Genomic DNA, 17,433 nt, shown 5'->3' on the forward strand with positions numbered 1-17,433 from the left:
ATGTTCATCCGTTATGCTACTATTAAGATGGGATGGGATAGGATAAAACTTTACTATCCACCAAAGTGCACATTTTTCTTTCACTCTCCAACCATAAAATAAAACACTTTCATACACAATATTAACAATTTACTCATAAAATAAAACACTTTGCAGGAAGATGTTGTCCACATTTTGTAAGTTTTGCGATTATCCTACTCAGATGCCCATTTATTTGAATCAGTGTAAGATATTTTTAACAACTGCAAAGTATTTGTTTCCTTATAGCTACTGTCAATTCACCCTTACTGTACAGTCTGCTATTCTTGCTTTCTGTTTTGATCTTTTTTTTTCTTTATATTCATGCTTCAACTTCTCTGTCACTTTACTGCTGGTACACCTGAATTTCCACATGGAGGGACATTATTCTATTCTATTCTATTCTATTCTATTCTATTCTATTCTATTCTATTCTATTCTGTTCTATGTCCTCTATCAGGAAAGAGCGAACCCGTTCCTGGAGAAAGTTTTTCATGGGCAGGGCTATGGGGCTAATCGTTTAACGTCACATTTTATGTCGCCTAGTGTAAGCAGCCCATTGGCTGAATCAGTGCACCGGGGTTCCCAGGTCCAGATTGCAGGGGTAAAAAAATAAACGGAACGTATCACTTTAAAAATCTGCAATCTGTGGTTCAGTAGGGACCACACTGGCACTCAGAGAGCAGTGTGGGAAATATTGAATATTTCGCCTGGGATACTTTGTATTTCAGAGCAGTTTACAGCCGGTTACTTGTACTTATTTATTACATTTACTTCTGTCTGCATAGATAGGTCCCTCAAAAGGTAAGTTAGCACTGCTACAGGACGACCCGGCGAGCTAGCCGTGTTAACTAGCTTAATGTTAGCTGCATTGTCTAGTCCAAATCACAACTGGTCGATTTCTAACAGTTATCGTTCGAAGTTTAAAAGTCGATGTGTTACTGTTTATATGAAACGCATAATTATGTATTTATATGGGCATTTTGAGTAGCTTTGTCAGTCTGCCTTCCTTTGTTGTCTTCAAGCAAGATAGCGTACAACTTGTTCCATTGTGGCGTTTCGTGTAAAAAGCACATATTTGATGCCGATTTTCAGTGTTATTTTGCGAACCTTTAATGTTTAATGACATGAAACCCTTCCTTGGACTATAAAAAATACCCACGGCTGGAGGAAATGCGACGACGCCACAAGTTGGAAAGCGCCAGTGTTAGCTTGCCTTGTAGCAACCTCAGAGTTGCTGTTGTTTCGACAGTGAAAAGGCCGATTTATTAGCACTAACAGTCTCCTTGTATGCCATCTGGATGATGTAGGGTTACTACGCAGTGTTGGCACTCTTCACCTGAAATCTCTCCTACCTGAGGACACTCGTGAAAGACGTGAATCTGTCACGTCTTGTCGTCTGTGAACATGCGACAAATGTGCGAGATGTGCCAAAGTGTTGTCAGGCGAATACATGAAAGGCCTCAAGCACCAGGCCATTTATTTATGCACAAAAACGCTGCTCAGGTGTGTGACGCAGCTTTAATAGCGATGTTTTAATGATGGTACAGATCGTTTTACCTACTTAAGAACATGAACGACTGCACAGGTCGCTTCCTCTTTTCATCTACAGCCGGTTTCCCCTCTTTGTCTTCTAGCATGAATCTGATGGCGCAGTTCAGTGATGGCTAACATGTTAGCCACTGTGAAGAATTTTACGGGACCGTTCAGTTTTGGATGTTGTTTAAATTATGTTCTCTTTCATTTTTCTCATCTTTTTATTCAGTAAGCTTCCAGTTGTGGTAATGCAGGGTTGATTTATAGTCGGAATTATAATTTTGCCTGTCTCTCAAAAGTTGTGACCTGTAAACCCTAGATTAAATAATCTACAAATGACATATACAACTTTAGACTCTTGCTATATAGCTTTTAAAAATTAAATATTTAAATGGGTCAGCTTTTCTTTCAAAGCCATTAGTACTGGGGAAACAAGGCATGCAAACGTGTTTGAAATAACAGAATTAAACGTTTTATTCTTAGATTTCACTACCTGTTTGGTAAATTAGGTCAGAGACAAAAAGAGGAAAAAAGTGAAAGTGTTTTTGTTGGAAGAAAACACCTGATGTGATCCTTTACTGGCTGGAAAAATGTATTCCTGTTATCCCAGACAGAACTGAACTCTTTCATGATGTAGATTGACTCAGATGTATTGTTCTTTATTGCATGTTCATTTAAACTGTAGTTCCAACAACTCTTATCAGATGTTGTCAAATGACCTGCCATTGAGTTATAGCTAGTAAAATGTATCAGTTATTTATTTTGAAGGTCATTGTTTTTCATTAAATGCTATGTTGACAGTTGACATGTATTTTTTATTTTTTTTATGTTATAGTATGAAACTGTAAATGATGCATGCTTAATAGCTATTTTGATTTAAATTGTATCAGATGTTGTTGCCTGTATGTAGTATTACAGGTAAAACCTTGTTTAAAAATGGAACCGGACAAAAAAAGTATTTTCCTTATTAATAGGACACATCTGGAATACCTGGTCCTGTACTTCCTTTTGCTAGATGGGCAAGCACACGCTTGATGTAGATTAATTCACCTGGAAGTTCAATTATAAACAGACCTGGATTAAAATCAACGAGTTTTGGCTTTTTTCAGCTGCTCTGGGTTACTTCACTCTTTCGTTTCAAGTTACCATTTTTATCACATTTTACTGCTGGTTTGTCCCCTGTATCCAATAGTGAATTAATTCTTTATCTTGGTATTGGTTAAAATGTGCAGGACTGACGAGTGATTTATTTTTTTAAGATTACATGTTCTGCATAATATTATGAACACTTAATGTTGCCATAATCAGTATTGTGATGACTATACAGGTTGAGATAAACCCATATTTTCCTCGTTCTTTTCCAACATCAATGTTTCTACGACTCTCTGAACTTTAGAATCTAGACCAGGTTCTCTGACCAGCCACATATAACATTTTTGTCCAGAGTAAATGCTTAATGAATGAAAAATCAAATATTGTGGAGCCATTTCCTGCATTGAGAAACGTTTTATTGGTGTCCCAGAACCACTAATAAAAACCCAGCCCCTCTGTCTAACATCTAACTACAACTTAAATAGTTTTTCAAACATTTAGTCTGAATTATCAGATCCAAGTTTTTCAGACCTGAATGTAACAAAGTCTACTGTAATGAATCTTTTTCAATGAATAGCAATAATATTTTGCTTTTTTTCTTTCTGTTTCAGCACTTAATATTGTTTACCAAAGAAATGGTGATGGAGAAGCCAAGTCCCCTGCTTGTAGGGCGGGAGTTTGTGAGGCAGTATTACACACTTTTGAACAAGGCACCCGATTTTCTGCACAGGTAATTACATCACTGTAATGTGGTAGTTTTTCTGGACATCAGCTCCTAAGTGTTGTGTATACTCTTAACTGTTATGTCATTAGGTTTTATGGGAGGAACTCTTCATATGTTCATGGAGGAATTGATCCAAGTGGGAAGCTGGCAGAGGCTGTGTATGGGCAAGCGGTAAGAACCACAGTCCAGTGATTTAATTTTTGAAGTGGTTGATGCATTGAGATTTGGCTTTTTGGAAATGCTATTCTACGTTTGAATAATGAACACTATGCTAAAAAATCTTTTTACTATTAGATGAATTGATGTGAACAGAATATTCTCTGGCATTGAATGATGATGTTTTTTAGTAGCTATTTTGTCTCAACTTTTGTTTTCTCTTCTCTATGCGGTTTTAGGAAATCCACAAGAAGGTCATGTCATTGCAGTTCAGTGAATGCCACACAAAAATCAGGCATGTTGACGCTCACGCCACGCTGAGTGATGGAGTCGTGGTGCAGGTGCTTGGAGAATTGTCCAACAACGGCCAACCGATGAGGAAATTCATGCAAACATTCGTACTGGCTCCAGAGGTGAGTGCCTCAATCATACAGGACAATTTACATGTTCAAGGCTGAGTTGAAAGGGTGATTATTACTTGTATATTGATTACTGATGATAAAATAACATGGAAACCTCAAATTAGATATAAAATAAAGCCAAACATGTCCTGGTTTGTTCCCTAGTTTTACTTTATTTGAGTTATTGTGCATCAATACAGAGTTATTGTGCATCAATACAGAGCTTGACTACAATAATTAATAACATTGCAATAATAGTAATTGATAAGTGTGGTTATTTGGATCATACAAATGCCCTGCTCATAATATCTAAACTGTTAATATTTGCTGACATAGTGAAATATCAGTTTTTTTGCTTAAAGCCAAAAAGGAAAGTGTTTATTATTTAAGGAAAAATGTGAATTTAAAAGTTCAAAATTCAGAACCACAAGTAATAGATTTTGTATATCAGGCAATCAACCAATGTCCAAACAAAGAGTTTAAAATGTAATTTAAGATGACACTCACTGCATATTAACATGAGAAATAATTACCTATTACCGTTTTTATCAATGTTATTGTAACTATTGAAATTGTCAATTATTATTGTAGTATTATGTATTGATTTAGAAATATTTTAATATGTTAAAAATGATGCTTGCTTATAATAGCATGCAAATATGAATGCACTAGTTGTAGGTATGGACATGGAAAATACTAAGAATGTTAAAACCAAGTTGATGTGAATAGTAATTGGATGATGCTACTGAGGGGTAAAAATAAGTTCATACTTCTACCCTCTCATTTGAACATGTCAATACACCTTACTGTTGTTCCTCTTTTGTTTGTTTGTTTTAAATTTATTTTCTTTGTTGGTTTTTTTTTAAATTTTTATTACTGTGTTCAGTAAAGTCAAGCTCGAGAGATTACTTCCTGAGATCGCTTGTTTAACCAAACAAAACACGAACCTTTACAAAAAATACTTTGTCGCTAGGGTTCAGTGGCGAACAAGTTCTACGTCCACAACGACATCTTCTGCTATGAGGACGAAGTGTTTGGAGACTCTGAGGCTGAGCTTGATGAAGGTAAGGTTGTTTTGAATAATTATTACATAATGGAAAATTAATTTACATCCATACAATATTTATGGAAGTGAATAAATAAAAACATCTGGCCATTGATTGATTTTTCTTCGACCCATCCAGAATCGGAGGAGGAGGTTGAAGAGGAGCCGGAGGAGAGGCAGGCGTCCCCCGAGCCGCTTCAGGAAAGTCCCAACAGCACCACCTACTATGAAGCTCACCCTGTAGCGTAAGAAAAGACCTTAAATCTGAGCAACTAAAGTTGTTTTCAAAACCCACTCTACCATTATTTATTCAATTAGCTACAGGAACAAGTCTTAAAGTCATTATGAGAGTCGAAGTGGAAAAAGATTAGGTTTTTTCCTTTGTTTTCTGGTTAACAAATATTTATTCTCTTCTATTGCATTTTATAATTCAGTTTAAATATGTAACACCAGTTTAAGTATAATTTCACGTTCCTACAATGACAAAGTATTCAAATTTATATAGAATCTAAAATTAATTCACATCTAGTTTTGTCTTAATTCAATCTAAATTATAATTTCTATACAGTCGAAATCAATTGATACGGTAATACTCATCGGTACAAGATGTACAAGATGGTTTAAGGAAGCCTTGTGTTGGGGTTTGTCTCTTCGAATCAGTTATAAATATTGATTATTTCAAGTCAAAATTTATCCTAAAGAGAAATTAAATGCTGTAGTAACTCATCTCATCCAAGTATTTTTAACGATATGCTGTAAGTATGAAGGACCTCCAGTAGCAGTCAGTGTCACAACACACCTAACGAGGCCTCTGATTGTAGACTGTTGCTGTTTGACAGTCTCATGGTGCTAATAGCTAATTTTCTGGGCAGCGGAGATGATCTTCCACAGTAACATGTCCTTGATGACAACGTCTGTTGTAGTGAATTACTGCTAATCCACCTCATTTGCTTTTGCTGCTCCTGTTTATTCATAATATCGGCATCATTGCTTTTTTTTTTTTTTTTTTTAGATTTGGTGCCATTCAAGACAAACATTGTGAAAGCACAGCTTGACAGAGTTTTAAATAAATGAACATTTAATGCAACAGGATGGATCTTGAAACTCTTTCCACAGCTATCAGACGCAAGTCTCCAGTCAATAAGGGGAATTTTTTTTTTTTTTACAATTCTGGCTGGAATGACTCAGTTAGTTAATGTGACGTTGAAAGAGAAAAGAAATGTGCAGCATTAGCTGCTCCCTGAGAGGCTAATCGGTTGCATGGAAAACTAGTTTACCAGCCTGATGAATACCAGCTAGGCTTAATTATGGCATAGCTATGTTTGAATTTCTGCAGGAACATTACAGCAGAAATTTTAATTTAGTATTGGGTAAATAATCATTCTACAAAAATATGTGGTAATAAATATGATTGGATATGGTTCAAATGTAGTTTTCATTTGTTTTTTAGAATAAATTGCGAATATTTGTAATTGAACTCATTGGCCAGTTTATAGGACACATCTCGATTAGCCAATCGGATGGCTGCAGCTTGAAACATTTAGGCATGTAGACGTGATGAAGACGACTTAAAAGGTTCAAATTATCAGAATGAGGAGAGTTAAGTGGCTTTCAATGTGGCATAGTCATTGGTGGTGCCAGATTGGCTGATTTTTCAGAATAAAAGCACCAAGGGGCCATGCGGGAATTTTTTTCTGTTGCGTTTCCTCACAGTAAATTAACAAATATACCCTGGTCTATTTTGTACACAGTCACAGTGATGACAAATGTCAACTTGAAATTGCAAATATCTTTTAAGAGCCTCAGTGGAAATGTGTTTATACATTCTTAACTCTTTGGTGCAAAAATCTGATTGAAAATGGATGTATTGGTGCATGTTCAAGATTAACATACACAGAAAATCCTTACAAAAACCTTATATGAGCCGTCAGGCGCATTATTACGAGAGAATGCCAAATCTATCACAAGGAAACGCAAAACCTTTGCAAGATAACTCAAGAAAAAGTCACATTTGACCCACAAGGGACTTTGTATAAAAGCACCACAAAGATGTATGTATTAAAAACGTCTCGCTAGTGTCTGAGGGGAAGGTTCAAACCGGCTATAAAACCAGTCTGGCTGCCATTGCTGTGAGATTGGAACAGGAAGCCGAGGCCACATTTCACACAAGCTCATAAAAATTAAACAAAAACGGGTTGGAAGAATGTTGCCTGGGCAGATGAGTCAATTTCAGCTGGAATTCAATTCTTTAATTACGGCACTAATGGTGGCAGGATGTTGGAGCAGCTCTGATTTGTTCCTTCAGTTGAGGTGTTGCATGTTTGGACAATTATTCCTTTTCGTTTTGGATGCCGTGCGTTTACCTTCTGAAGTTTGAACAGTTGCTGTGATGCGTTAAAGGCGGCAGGCAACAAAGTGGTGTTACAACTGGGAGCAGCTGATTAGCATCTCGAAAGTTAAAGAAAATGCCTGAAACTCAAAATGATTGACCAGAGTTTAAAAAGAATCTTCATGGATGCAGAGAGAGGAAGAGGAAGTTCAGTCCATCTCTTCTATCCATCATATTGGCAAGAGTCTTATTCCCCATCAATGATCGTTTTTGAAGGGGAATTTTTAAAGAGATTTCATAATTCATTTTATTTATTGTTTCAGTTTGGAGGTTTTTGTTATTTATTGTTTTTGATTTTTGTTCTTTTAGATATTTAGTACGTCTTCCAGTTTTAATGTTAGGTTTTCCTTTAGAAATTATGGTTTTTTTGATCTTTGGGAGAATGGACTTGCTTTATTACGTTATCATTATATTGGTTGAAAATGGTCTCAAAATGACAATATTATGGTTTATTGCAGTAATTTAAAGTTTTTGTCAAAACGTTTGTGACAAACCTACATCCACAATGACTGTTTGCAGATAATTAGATGATATGAGTTACAATAGTCAATTTGTGATATTTCTTGGGGGGGGGGGGGGGACTAGAGATTTTTAGTTTTAAAATGTATGTTTTGACAATTTTGACTATTTTCATTATTTGACCACTTTCTGAATTGTTCCCTGCAGTAATGGTGTGGAGGAGCCCATGGAGGAGCCAGCCCCAGAACCGGAACCAGAACCTGAGCAGGAGCCAAAGGTCGAGGAGGTTAAACCTGAGGTAGAAGAAAAGGCGGTGGAGGAAATGGAGGAGAAGGCGCCTTCACCGGCGCCAGTGGAGTCTCCACCGAACGCCCAGGAGCCCGCCAAGGTTGGTTGATTTGCCTCATTCTACCCACACAACATCAGGATTTACTGAAAATGTTATGTCTTCCTAAGCAAATACTCAGAAAAAAATCTAATTAATCAGTTGTATGTAGATCTGAAAGGATTAATCGTGATGAATCAATTCAATTATTGAAATGGTTAAGTAGAGTATACTGACCAACAGTAGGTCATCTGGTGGGGAAAACAAAACCCTATTAAGTGCAGTAATTAAGCCAAATCTACAAAAAATATACACATTTTGAATTTAAAGAGGTAGTATTATGTAAGATTTATTTATTTATTTTTGTTTAGCTTTACCTCATGCTATAATGCTATTCCTTCATCAAAAACATACTTGAAGTGTTGCCTTGATTCTTTCATGCATGCTAGAGAAATCCTTTAATCTCCATGGCAACCATTCAGCTGTGCAAAACACCTGGGTGGACTTAGCTCTGCCTTTGAGGCATAGCTCCTCCCCTGAGCTGCAGATTACAAGTTAACAAGCTTCCACCTCCCAGAACAATCCCACTCACTCAGCTCCTTCAGTCTAGCCAGCAGCAATTGGCAAACACCTGGTGGAACTATGCATCTGCTGAGCTCATTATAAGAGGTACTTCCCAGTGAAATCCTGGTTTAAAAAAAAAAAAAGAAAAAAAAAAAGGGGGATATGTGGAGTTTCAGAAAGAGCACGAGTTTTTAAAGAGACAGAAACCCAATTTCAAGACTTGAAATTGTGAGGTCATGTTTCTTCTACGACATATTTGATGTACACAGCATTTTTATAGCAACTGAAGGTGACATAGTTACTTGACTGTGCTACAAAATGGCACTATAACTGATAACACTGCGCCTTTAAGGTAAAAACACCTTTGCCTAAAAACATGTTTTAACAAAAACCATTAAAGTGGAATAACTTAACTTCACCCTGTTCAGATTCAATAAGGAATGTTGTTGGATTTTAGACAATAAAATGTTTATTTTCTCATTTTAAAAAAGAAATGTAATTTAGTTTTTCATCTGTTAATGTATTTCTAATATAGTATTGAAAAGGCTTAAGTGGCTAAATGAAAAACTTGTAGAATATCCCTCTTTTTCTTTTTTTTAAATCCAGTTGATTGATTACTAAAATAATTGTTACTAGCAGCTGAGAAGAAGGACTTTTAGTTTGCAAGAAAGCATTGAGGAAACATGCCTGTTTTTTCATTAGTCTAATTCAGGGGTTAAACTACATTCCTCGAGGGCCAGGGTCCTGCACACTTGAATTAAATGACGACACTGCCTTACTAGCATGCAGTTCAGCGCTACACAGCTCTAACGAGATAATATTACAGCCAGGTGTGCTGAAACAGAGAAACGTCTAACAGTTGCAGGACACCGGCCCTTGAAAAGTGGAGTTTTAGACCACTGGTTTAATTACAATGTAGTGAATTTATACCGACGACGTAACGGCTGAGCTGAAAGGTCCAGCAGTTGAAGTTGTGTTATGGCGCATAGTTGGTGCAGCCTTAACGATGCGTCGTTGCATTCATTGCAGCCTTTCTCCTGGGCTTCGGTGACCAGTAAAAACCTGCCTCCTTCTGGCACAGTCACCTCCTCTGGACTCTCTCCACATGTTGTTAAAGCCACAAGCTCACAGGTAAACATCTGGTCCAGAGTGTTGTTGATCACTGAGAAACTAGATTTGCTATTTTCTGTTGTTTTTGGGGTTTTTTTTGTTGTTGTTTTTCTCTCTTTGTATAAATGGGTGGAGGAGTGTGGAGCCATGTTCATGTCAACCAAGCATTTATCATTTGATCATAAATTATGATTGTCTCCTGGATTTGGTTTTTATAGAAAAGTAAATAACTTAGATTGTTACTAAAGGGTTTGTATGTTTAAATAGCTTAACCTGGTCATCTTGGTTAATTAAAAAAGACCCCTTGCCGAAAGTGAGATCAATTATAGATTCAGCAATTTAATGACGAAAGACTGTTTTCTGTTTTTCTTTTCAATTTGATAGTGGCTATTAAAAAGTATTTACCCCCTTGGATGTTTGTGCAACTTTAAACACAATTTGGCGTTTGTGATCAAATTTACAAAAAATGTCTTTTAGGTCAAAGAGAACTGATTTTCCACAAAATAATTATAATTAAATATAAATATTTAGCATAAAATTAGTAATCGCATAAATATTCACCCCCTTTTATGTGACTGACCCAATTCAACAGAGGTTCAGCCAACTGGTGGTACTTGTCTCACAATGGAGATCATCATCACGTGGTGTTGTTCAGGGTTTTTGTTTTTTATTTTGTAAATTTGGTCAATTTGATGTCATGTTTATCACAAAATAAATGAATGTCTTTAAAAAAAACAAAATGTTAAATGAATAAAATTTAGGCATGTGAATGGAAGGGTTGAAAATAAACGTATTACATCTGTTTAGATGCTACAAATAGTTGAGTCAATCACACAACTGTGGAGATAAAATCAAGGAAATCTCTCTGTAGAGTTAAAACCCCCAAGCATAACCTGATTTTTAAGTGAAAGTTGATGATGTCATGCTTATTTATTTTAACGTCATGTTTGTTCAGCCCCGGGTTGAAGCCAAGCAGGAGTCGCAGGCAACTCCTCTCCGCCCCAGAGACCAGCGGACCCGTGACAGACCGACCTTCACCCAGCGAGGTCCCCGACCCGGTAATGACCCCTCTACCCACTTCCTTTCTCTTCCTCCTTATTTCTTCTTCTCACTATCTGCACGTCTCTGTCACCATCAGACGGTGTTCCATCTTCAGAGTCACAAACGGGGAAACCTCACCTAAGTTTTGTCAACAAAGGTACAGAAATCTGCTGCTTGCTCTGCTCTTATCTGACTTCACAACATTTACACTGCAAAAAAACAAAGTCGAACATATTTTTCTCTAGTTTCTAATACAAATACCGTGGAAAACTTGAAATAACTAAATAAACTAAATAATTTTTCAGTAAGAAATTGGAGCTTGGTTTAAGTCAATAATTCCTTAATGTTGATGAAAAAGTACCACAGGCAGATTGTTTCACTTGCCTTGTTTCAAGTGAAATAATCTGCCAGTGGAACTAGTACTACTTACGATGAATACCAAGAAATTACACTTAATACTTAAAATTAGCTTTTATTTCTTGCTGAAAAGTTACTTGTAAGTGAGTTTTGTCTTCAGGTGTATTAAGATATTTTCACTAGAATCTAGACAAAAGTACTTGGTAAGACTGTGTTGTTTGCAGTGTAAAAAGATGATTAATTTGTGACGAGGATGATTTGCTGACTTGCAGGTGGAAGAGATGTTGAATCTGGAGACATGGACGGCAGACGGATCATGCGGTACCCTGACAGCCATCAGCTTTTTGTCGGCAACCTCCCGCACGACATCGACGAGGCTGAGCTCAAGGAGTTCTTCATGAGTATGTTTGTTTTTATCCTCCTCGGTTTCTGTAGCGCTCATCCGGCACTCCCGACTGAAACCTTTTGCTCTGTCTTGTAGCGTACGGCAACGTGGTGGAGCTGCGAATCAACACCAAGGGTGTCGGTGGAAAGCTGCCCAACTTTGGATTTGTGGTCTTCGACGACTCTGATCCCGTGCAGAGAATCCTGGGGGCCAAGGTAGAAGGGGCATGTATCAACATTTCATTACCCACTTTCATTTGGTGGTGGTGTGGTGACATACTTAAGTAGTTGAGCCCTTCATATCATTACCCGTTTGTGTGTAGATTATTCATTGCTTTCATACTGAATGTTGTGCTTGAATCATTTGTGAACTTTGTTGTTTCCAGATTTTTATTTCATTTTTCAGTGCAACAGTGTCTCCAAAATCAGTTCAAAAGAAGAAAACTAGGGGTGCACCAATTTTCTGTCAGATTACCAATTACTGATCTTTAAAAAGCCTTAACTGCCAATACTGATTTTGGCAGATATCACTTTTTTTGTTTAAATGTTGCTAAACATGGCAAGAAAGATGCTGAGTTGGCAACAGTGGGATTACAGTTAACTCCAAATGTGCAGACATGATCCAGTCAGACTCTCACTGAGGAGCAGAAGATTTTTAGACCTTTTGAGGTAGAGAAGATCGGCTTCACATGTCGGTATTGGCCGACCACCAATCTCCCAAAATGAAGGAAATCGGAGCAGATAAATTTGGTGCATCCTTAGAAAACGTCACAAAGCAGCATAAGCTGTTATTAGCCACTGCTGCCAAGTAAAATCAATGTCAGTTTGCATCGTTTTTGTCCGGTTCTCCCACTAACTCAGTCAATCTTAACAGTGAAGTGTGTTCAAGCAGGTTTAAATTTCTAGAAAACATTTGTGGTTTTCAAAACTTCAGATTGAAGCCTGAAAATTGAATGTGAAGGATTGGTTCCTTAGACCAGGTTCACACAGCAGGTGTTGATGCTCTATTATGATTTTCTTTTTTTCGTTAATACTTCTAATTAAATGCAACCTGAACTTGACTTCTGTGTGAACAGCTTACGACCTTAAAGCGACCCGAATACACAGAAGAACGTCGACGTCATACAGCAGCGCACGGTTTACAGAAGTAACGATGGACGCCTCCGTGTATGGATCCGTTTTAAAGTCTATTCAGGAGGGGAGCTGATGGTGTTGTCACGTGATCATAAGACAAAAGAAGTTAAAAAGAAAACACAAATAATATTATTAATTCAATAATTTTGTGGAGCTTTGACTCCAACTTCTGTTTGGATGTGTAGTCGGAACCAAGAGTGGGTTTCTGTTACAAATCCTTATTCATATTATAATAATGTAAAAAAAAAAAAAACGCACTTTTTCAATTGCTGAATTTCTATCTCATAAGAAACGAAGTTGAAGAGACGTGAATAAGTTTGTTCACGCGATCAGCTACTGTCACATTTTCATTTTTATAATTCTGAGCCGTTGTTAATGTCCAGATTTACAGGGTTTGGCTTATTCTCATTAATACTTTCATATAGCAAAATGCCTTCTCAAAGATGAATAAACTTTAAATTCTAATGAACCTTTAAAACTGGAAGACATTTCAAATATATAAAATAAACAAAATAGAAATGGGAAAAGAAATGACTTATGAAATGTCTGAAAACAAAATTCTTAAAAAAAAAAAAAGATAGTTGAACCAAAGCATCAGATTAAAGACTTTTGTCTTCCAGTTTTTTGGTAGAAAACAAAACGCTAAATCATCCAAATTAAAATTCATGAATTTGTTTTAATTTATCATGCAATAAGTTGATTTATTGCAACTGGCTTAGACAGAAATCTGCTTTCTTTTGGGGGGAAAGTTGTGAAAAGATTGGAATTGGTTTGTTCAGACTGCCATAAAAAGTCTGATCTGGGTCACGTTTGCCTGCTGTGTGAACAAGAGAGTCCCGGTTGGGTCCAATCTGCTGTGTATCAAATCCACGTTTGGGCCTTGAACATTTTTATCTCCTGAAATAAAATTTAGTGATGCAGCTTAAACTGAGTTTGAGACCAACTTGTGTGCAAACCCAGTTCCAGTGTAGTGACTGCCCCCTCTTTCTGCAGCCCATCATGTTCCGAGGTGAGGTGCGTCTGAACGTGGAGGAGAAGAAGACGAGGGCCGTGCGCGAGCGGGAGACCCGAGGCGGAGACGACCGTCGGGACATGCGGCGCAGCGACCGGGGCCCTGGAGGTCCGCGAGGCATCGTGGGACCCGGAATGATGCGCGAACGCGACGGGAGGGGCCCGCCGCCCCGAGGCGGCATGGCCCCCAAACCCAGCATGGGTCCCGGAAGAGGCTCCGGTGGGCAGGGGGAGAACCGCTTCCCCCCGCAGCGCCGCTGAGAAGAGCGCCACCTGTAGTGTGGAAGTAGTATCGTGTTCCTCATCCTCAGCCGTACTCATAAATGTATAAAGTATATATTTGGTGGTGTATTCTTTTTCTGTTTTTTTGGCTTTTTTTTCTTCTTCTTGCTTTGGAATGTGACAGTCTGTCAACCACTTTGTGAAATAGACAAAACAAGCAAACAGAAAAAAAAATTGTTCGCTGATTAGTTGTGAGCTGAGCATCCTTTTTTTGGGGGTATTTCAAGAGTTCAAACTTGAATTTGTCAATTTGTGAATAAAGGCAACCCAAGCAGGACTAATCTGCCACATTTAGGAGGGACTGATGAGACTTTTAATCTACAGCAGTGCAGCCCATCACTTTCAGAGATTATAAACCTTGACTTAAACTTGAGGTGTTGATTCATGAAATTCCTCAATTGCACATTTTCTATTGTAGTTTTCTGCCCGGTATTGTCGAGGAAGAGTGAGATGCAGAATTGGTTGCAGTTTCAGAGGAAAAGCCTTTCATCTTTTCCTGTTTTCAGACAAAAAGAGACCACGGCTACAGAATTGCATAATGCACTAAAGGTACTTCTGTCTCGTTACGTTGTCGTCCTCGTTGGACCGCGGCTGGAGAGAAGCTTAACAGCCTGGCTGCTGTGACCAATGTACTTCTCAAATGTTTGACCCAAAACTACTCTGCAGTCACTGCTGGATGGACAAGCAAATCTACAACATTTTTATTTTTTATTTTATTTTTGTCATTTGTAAATTAAGTTCAACCTGGACTTGACCTTTTACCAAATGAGTGAGTGGGGCGGGGGGGACAGAGGAGCAACAGATGGATGATGGCGGCTTGCTGTTTATATTTTGATTCCAGCTTTTTGTTTTTCTTGACTGCGAATCGGGGATGAGCGAAACCTTTCCTCCCTTCCTGTCATGAGTGCGGAGTAACCGAATAAATGTACAGCAAAAATCACGGTTTACTGTATGCTTTGCTTTTCTGTGTATAATTTTTATTTTCTCTCGACTCAATTTTAATGAAAAAAAAAAAGAAAACAGCATGATGGTGCCTTCTAGTTCACCTTTTCAAGTCTTACTGAAGAGCAAAGCGGTTTGGGGTGAAAAGAGCTGCTTCTTTTTGAACTATTCTTTGCTGGGAGCAGATGGAAATAACAGTATTCATAGGATTTACGTTCTTCAGGGGCAGATTTCACTCTTTCTGTACTGTTCGACTACCTAAGATGATCTGCTGTGAGCTTTGTACATTTTTATTTGCTGTAATTTGTCTTCTTTTGGGTTTTGTAGAGACAACCGGTGCCTGCAGTTTTGTTAAATGGTTAATAAATGCATCTAAGGAACTTTTTACCCTCCTCCCAAAAACAAAAGGTACAGTAACAATGGTGACGATGAAATGTTTAACCCCGGTTTACCAGATCGCGGCTCGACACGGGCTTGGTTTACTGTTGAACCTTTTTATTTTTGCACCTCATGGCAGCACTTTGGATAATCCTTGGACTCACAAGTTTCCCAACAGTTTTGTACCTGCAGCCTTCAGTCAAGTAAATAATTGTGGACATTTTTCTATTGTCAATGCATTTGTATTTTCATATGCTGATCATTCACTGTGCTCATTTGTAGTCGTCTTTTTGTTTTGTTTTTCCTGCTTATGGCCAAACTAGTCAGCGCTGCGCTCATCTGAAGGGATCAGATTTTTGCTTTTGAATCATCTGGTAGGGAGGGAAGACTTCGGTTTCTGTCGGGGAAAGGAAGACATGAGCGTTTAATTTCTTTTTTTTTGTGATCATTTTGTGTTGCACTGAAATGAAAAAGTTAAATGATGTAGCATTTTTCTTTTTTTCCTTATTCTTTGACAAATATACTTTGGTCTTCCTCGTCTGGCTGGTGTTGCACTAATTTTAAGGTTCTTGGGACAATCTAAACAACAGGACTTTCAAGAAAATTTCTCCAGCAATGGAAAAGGCAAAATGTGGAAATGATTGCTCTCACTCGTGGCGTAACTCTTAATATTTGAGATGGCTGTAAACTAATTGGACTTTACATCTGTCATTCGATTACAGCTGGACTTGGTTCAACTCTCATAATGGCTTACAGATGTGGCTGTAAGCTAATTGGATTTTACATCTGTCATAGTTGCTCACAGCTGTTTCTGTAAGCTGATCAGACTTTACAGCTGTAGGTTTTACAGCTGGACTGTACTTATTCAACTTACTGCAGCTTACAGCCATGGCTGTAACACACTCACAGTCATTGCTTTAAGCTAATTGGCTTGTACATCTGTCATTTTAGTAGCTTAAAACCATGGCTGGAAGGTAATTGGACTTTACAGCTGAAACACTGAAATTCAACTTTACATCTGTCAGTTTTACAGCTGGACTTGTCACTGTTGTCATCATATCCGCGTACATTACAGCTGTGGTCCAAGAGGAGAGAGGGTGAAGAAGAGCCATCATGCTTTCAGAACAATACATATTACTAATGGAAAAGTTGTTAAATTTCCAGTCCGTAGGATTCCCAGATTGTTCTTTTGTGTCCAAATCCTGTCCAAGGTAAAAGTGAATCTGTGAATTTATCCCCCCTCATTAAATCGAACCATTCCAGCCCTTTCCGAGTGAAAATGGAAATGAATTGCTGGCATTAGCAGTTGTAGTGAACAGCTGGCTGCCATCATAGTTTTACTGTGTTTACCCTTTAACTTTTATTCTAGTGCAAAATGTTGCAGGTGGCGAGTTCTTTCATTTTTAGTTGTTTTTAGTTTAGATTTTCTTTTATTTTCCCGCTTTTGCAATCCTGAATGTGTTGGAATTAAATACAATAAACTACTGATAACAGCTCTGCTCACATTGTCGTGTTTACAGCTAATTTAGAGGTGGTGCTGAAAATTTAAACATTAAATGAGTGAGTGACATCTACAGGCCGTACAATGTTAAAATGTTTCTTTTTTTCTCCTTCCTGTGATGTAATAAAGCTCTGCTCTGTACTTGATTCGCCTGTATGAAAGATACACAGTATTCCTAAATTTTATGCTTACTTTGCCTTTTTTCACATTACAACCACAAACTTCAAAGCATTTTGTTGGGCTTTCATGTGATAAACAGTTTATAATTGTGAAGAAAAATGATAACTAGCTTTCTTTTATAGCAATTAAAACGTTAAAAATCTGGAAAGTGTGGCGTGCATTTGTATTCTGAAGTTTTTTGCAGACTCTTGACAAGTTTTAATCAGCACTTCTGATAAAAAGCATCCTGAGAACATAAAGAGTACAACCAGGTTGATGTTTGTAATTTGTACTTTTCAAATAAAATGAAGTGAATTTTGTGGTTGTAATGTTCTGGATGCCTTATTGACCCATCAGTCATCCTGTGTCACATCTTAGAACCAGGATTGCTATGAAGTCTGAGATAATGTATACAAATCAGATAA

General features: G+C 37.7%; 1 protein-coding gene across 4 annotated transcripts; it reads left to right on the forward strand.

Annotated features, from left to right (window-relative positions):
- Positions 1-645: 645 nt before the first annotated feature.
- g3bp2a (G3BP stress granule assembly factor 2a) lies at positions 646-17,171 on the forward strand. 4 transcript variants are annotated; one of them, XM_008423067.3, is made up of 13 exons: positions 646-822; positions 3,258-3,376; positions 3,460-3,541; positions 3,766-3,939; positions 4,901-4,991; positions 5,112-5,217; positions 8,028-8,208; positions 9,739-9,840; positions 10,775-10,877; positions 10,958-11,017; positions 11,490-11,618; positions 11,699-11,826; positions 13,729-17,171. In XM_008423067.3, exons 2-13 carry the CDS (start codon positions 3,282-3,284, stop codon positions 14,005-14,007), a joined length of 1,530 nt encoding a protein of 509 aa, XP_008421289.1. In that variant the 5' UTR covers positions 646-822; positions 3,258-3,281; the 3' UTR covers positions 14,008-17,171. The 4 variants fall into 4 exon arrangements, with proteins under 4 accessions (XP_008421289.1, XP_008421304.1, XP_008421312.1 ...); XM_008423076.2 differs by having other exon boundaries at positions 647-822; positions 11,699-11,817; XM_008423082.3 differs by lacking the exon at positions 10,958-11,017.
- The last annotated feature ends 262 nt before the right edge of the window (positions 17,172-17,433 follow it).

Source organism: Poecilia reticulata, chromosome 1, assembly GCF_904066995.2.
Source record: "Poecilia reticulata chromosome 1, P_reticulata-male-v2, whole genome shotgun sequence".
Lineage (NCBI taxonomy): Eukaryota > Metazoa > Chordata > Actinopteri > Cyprinodontiformes > Poeciliidae > Poecilia > Poecilia reticulata.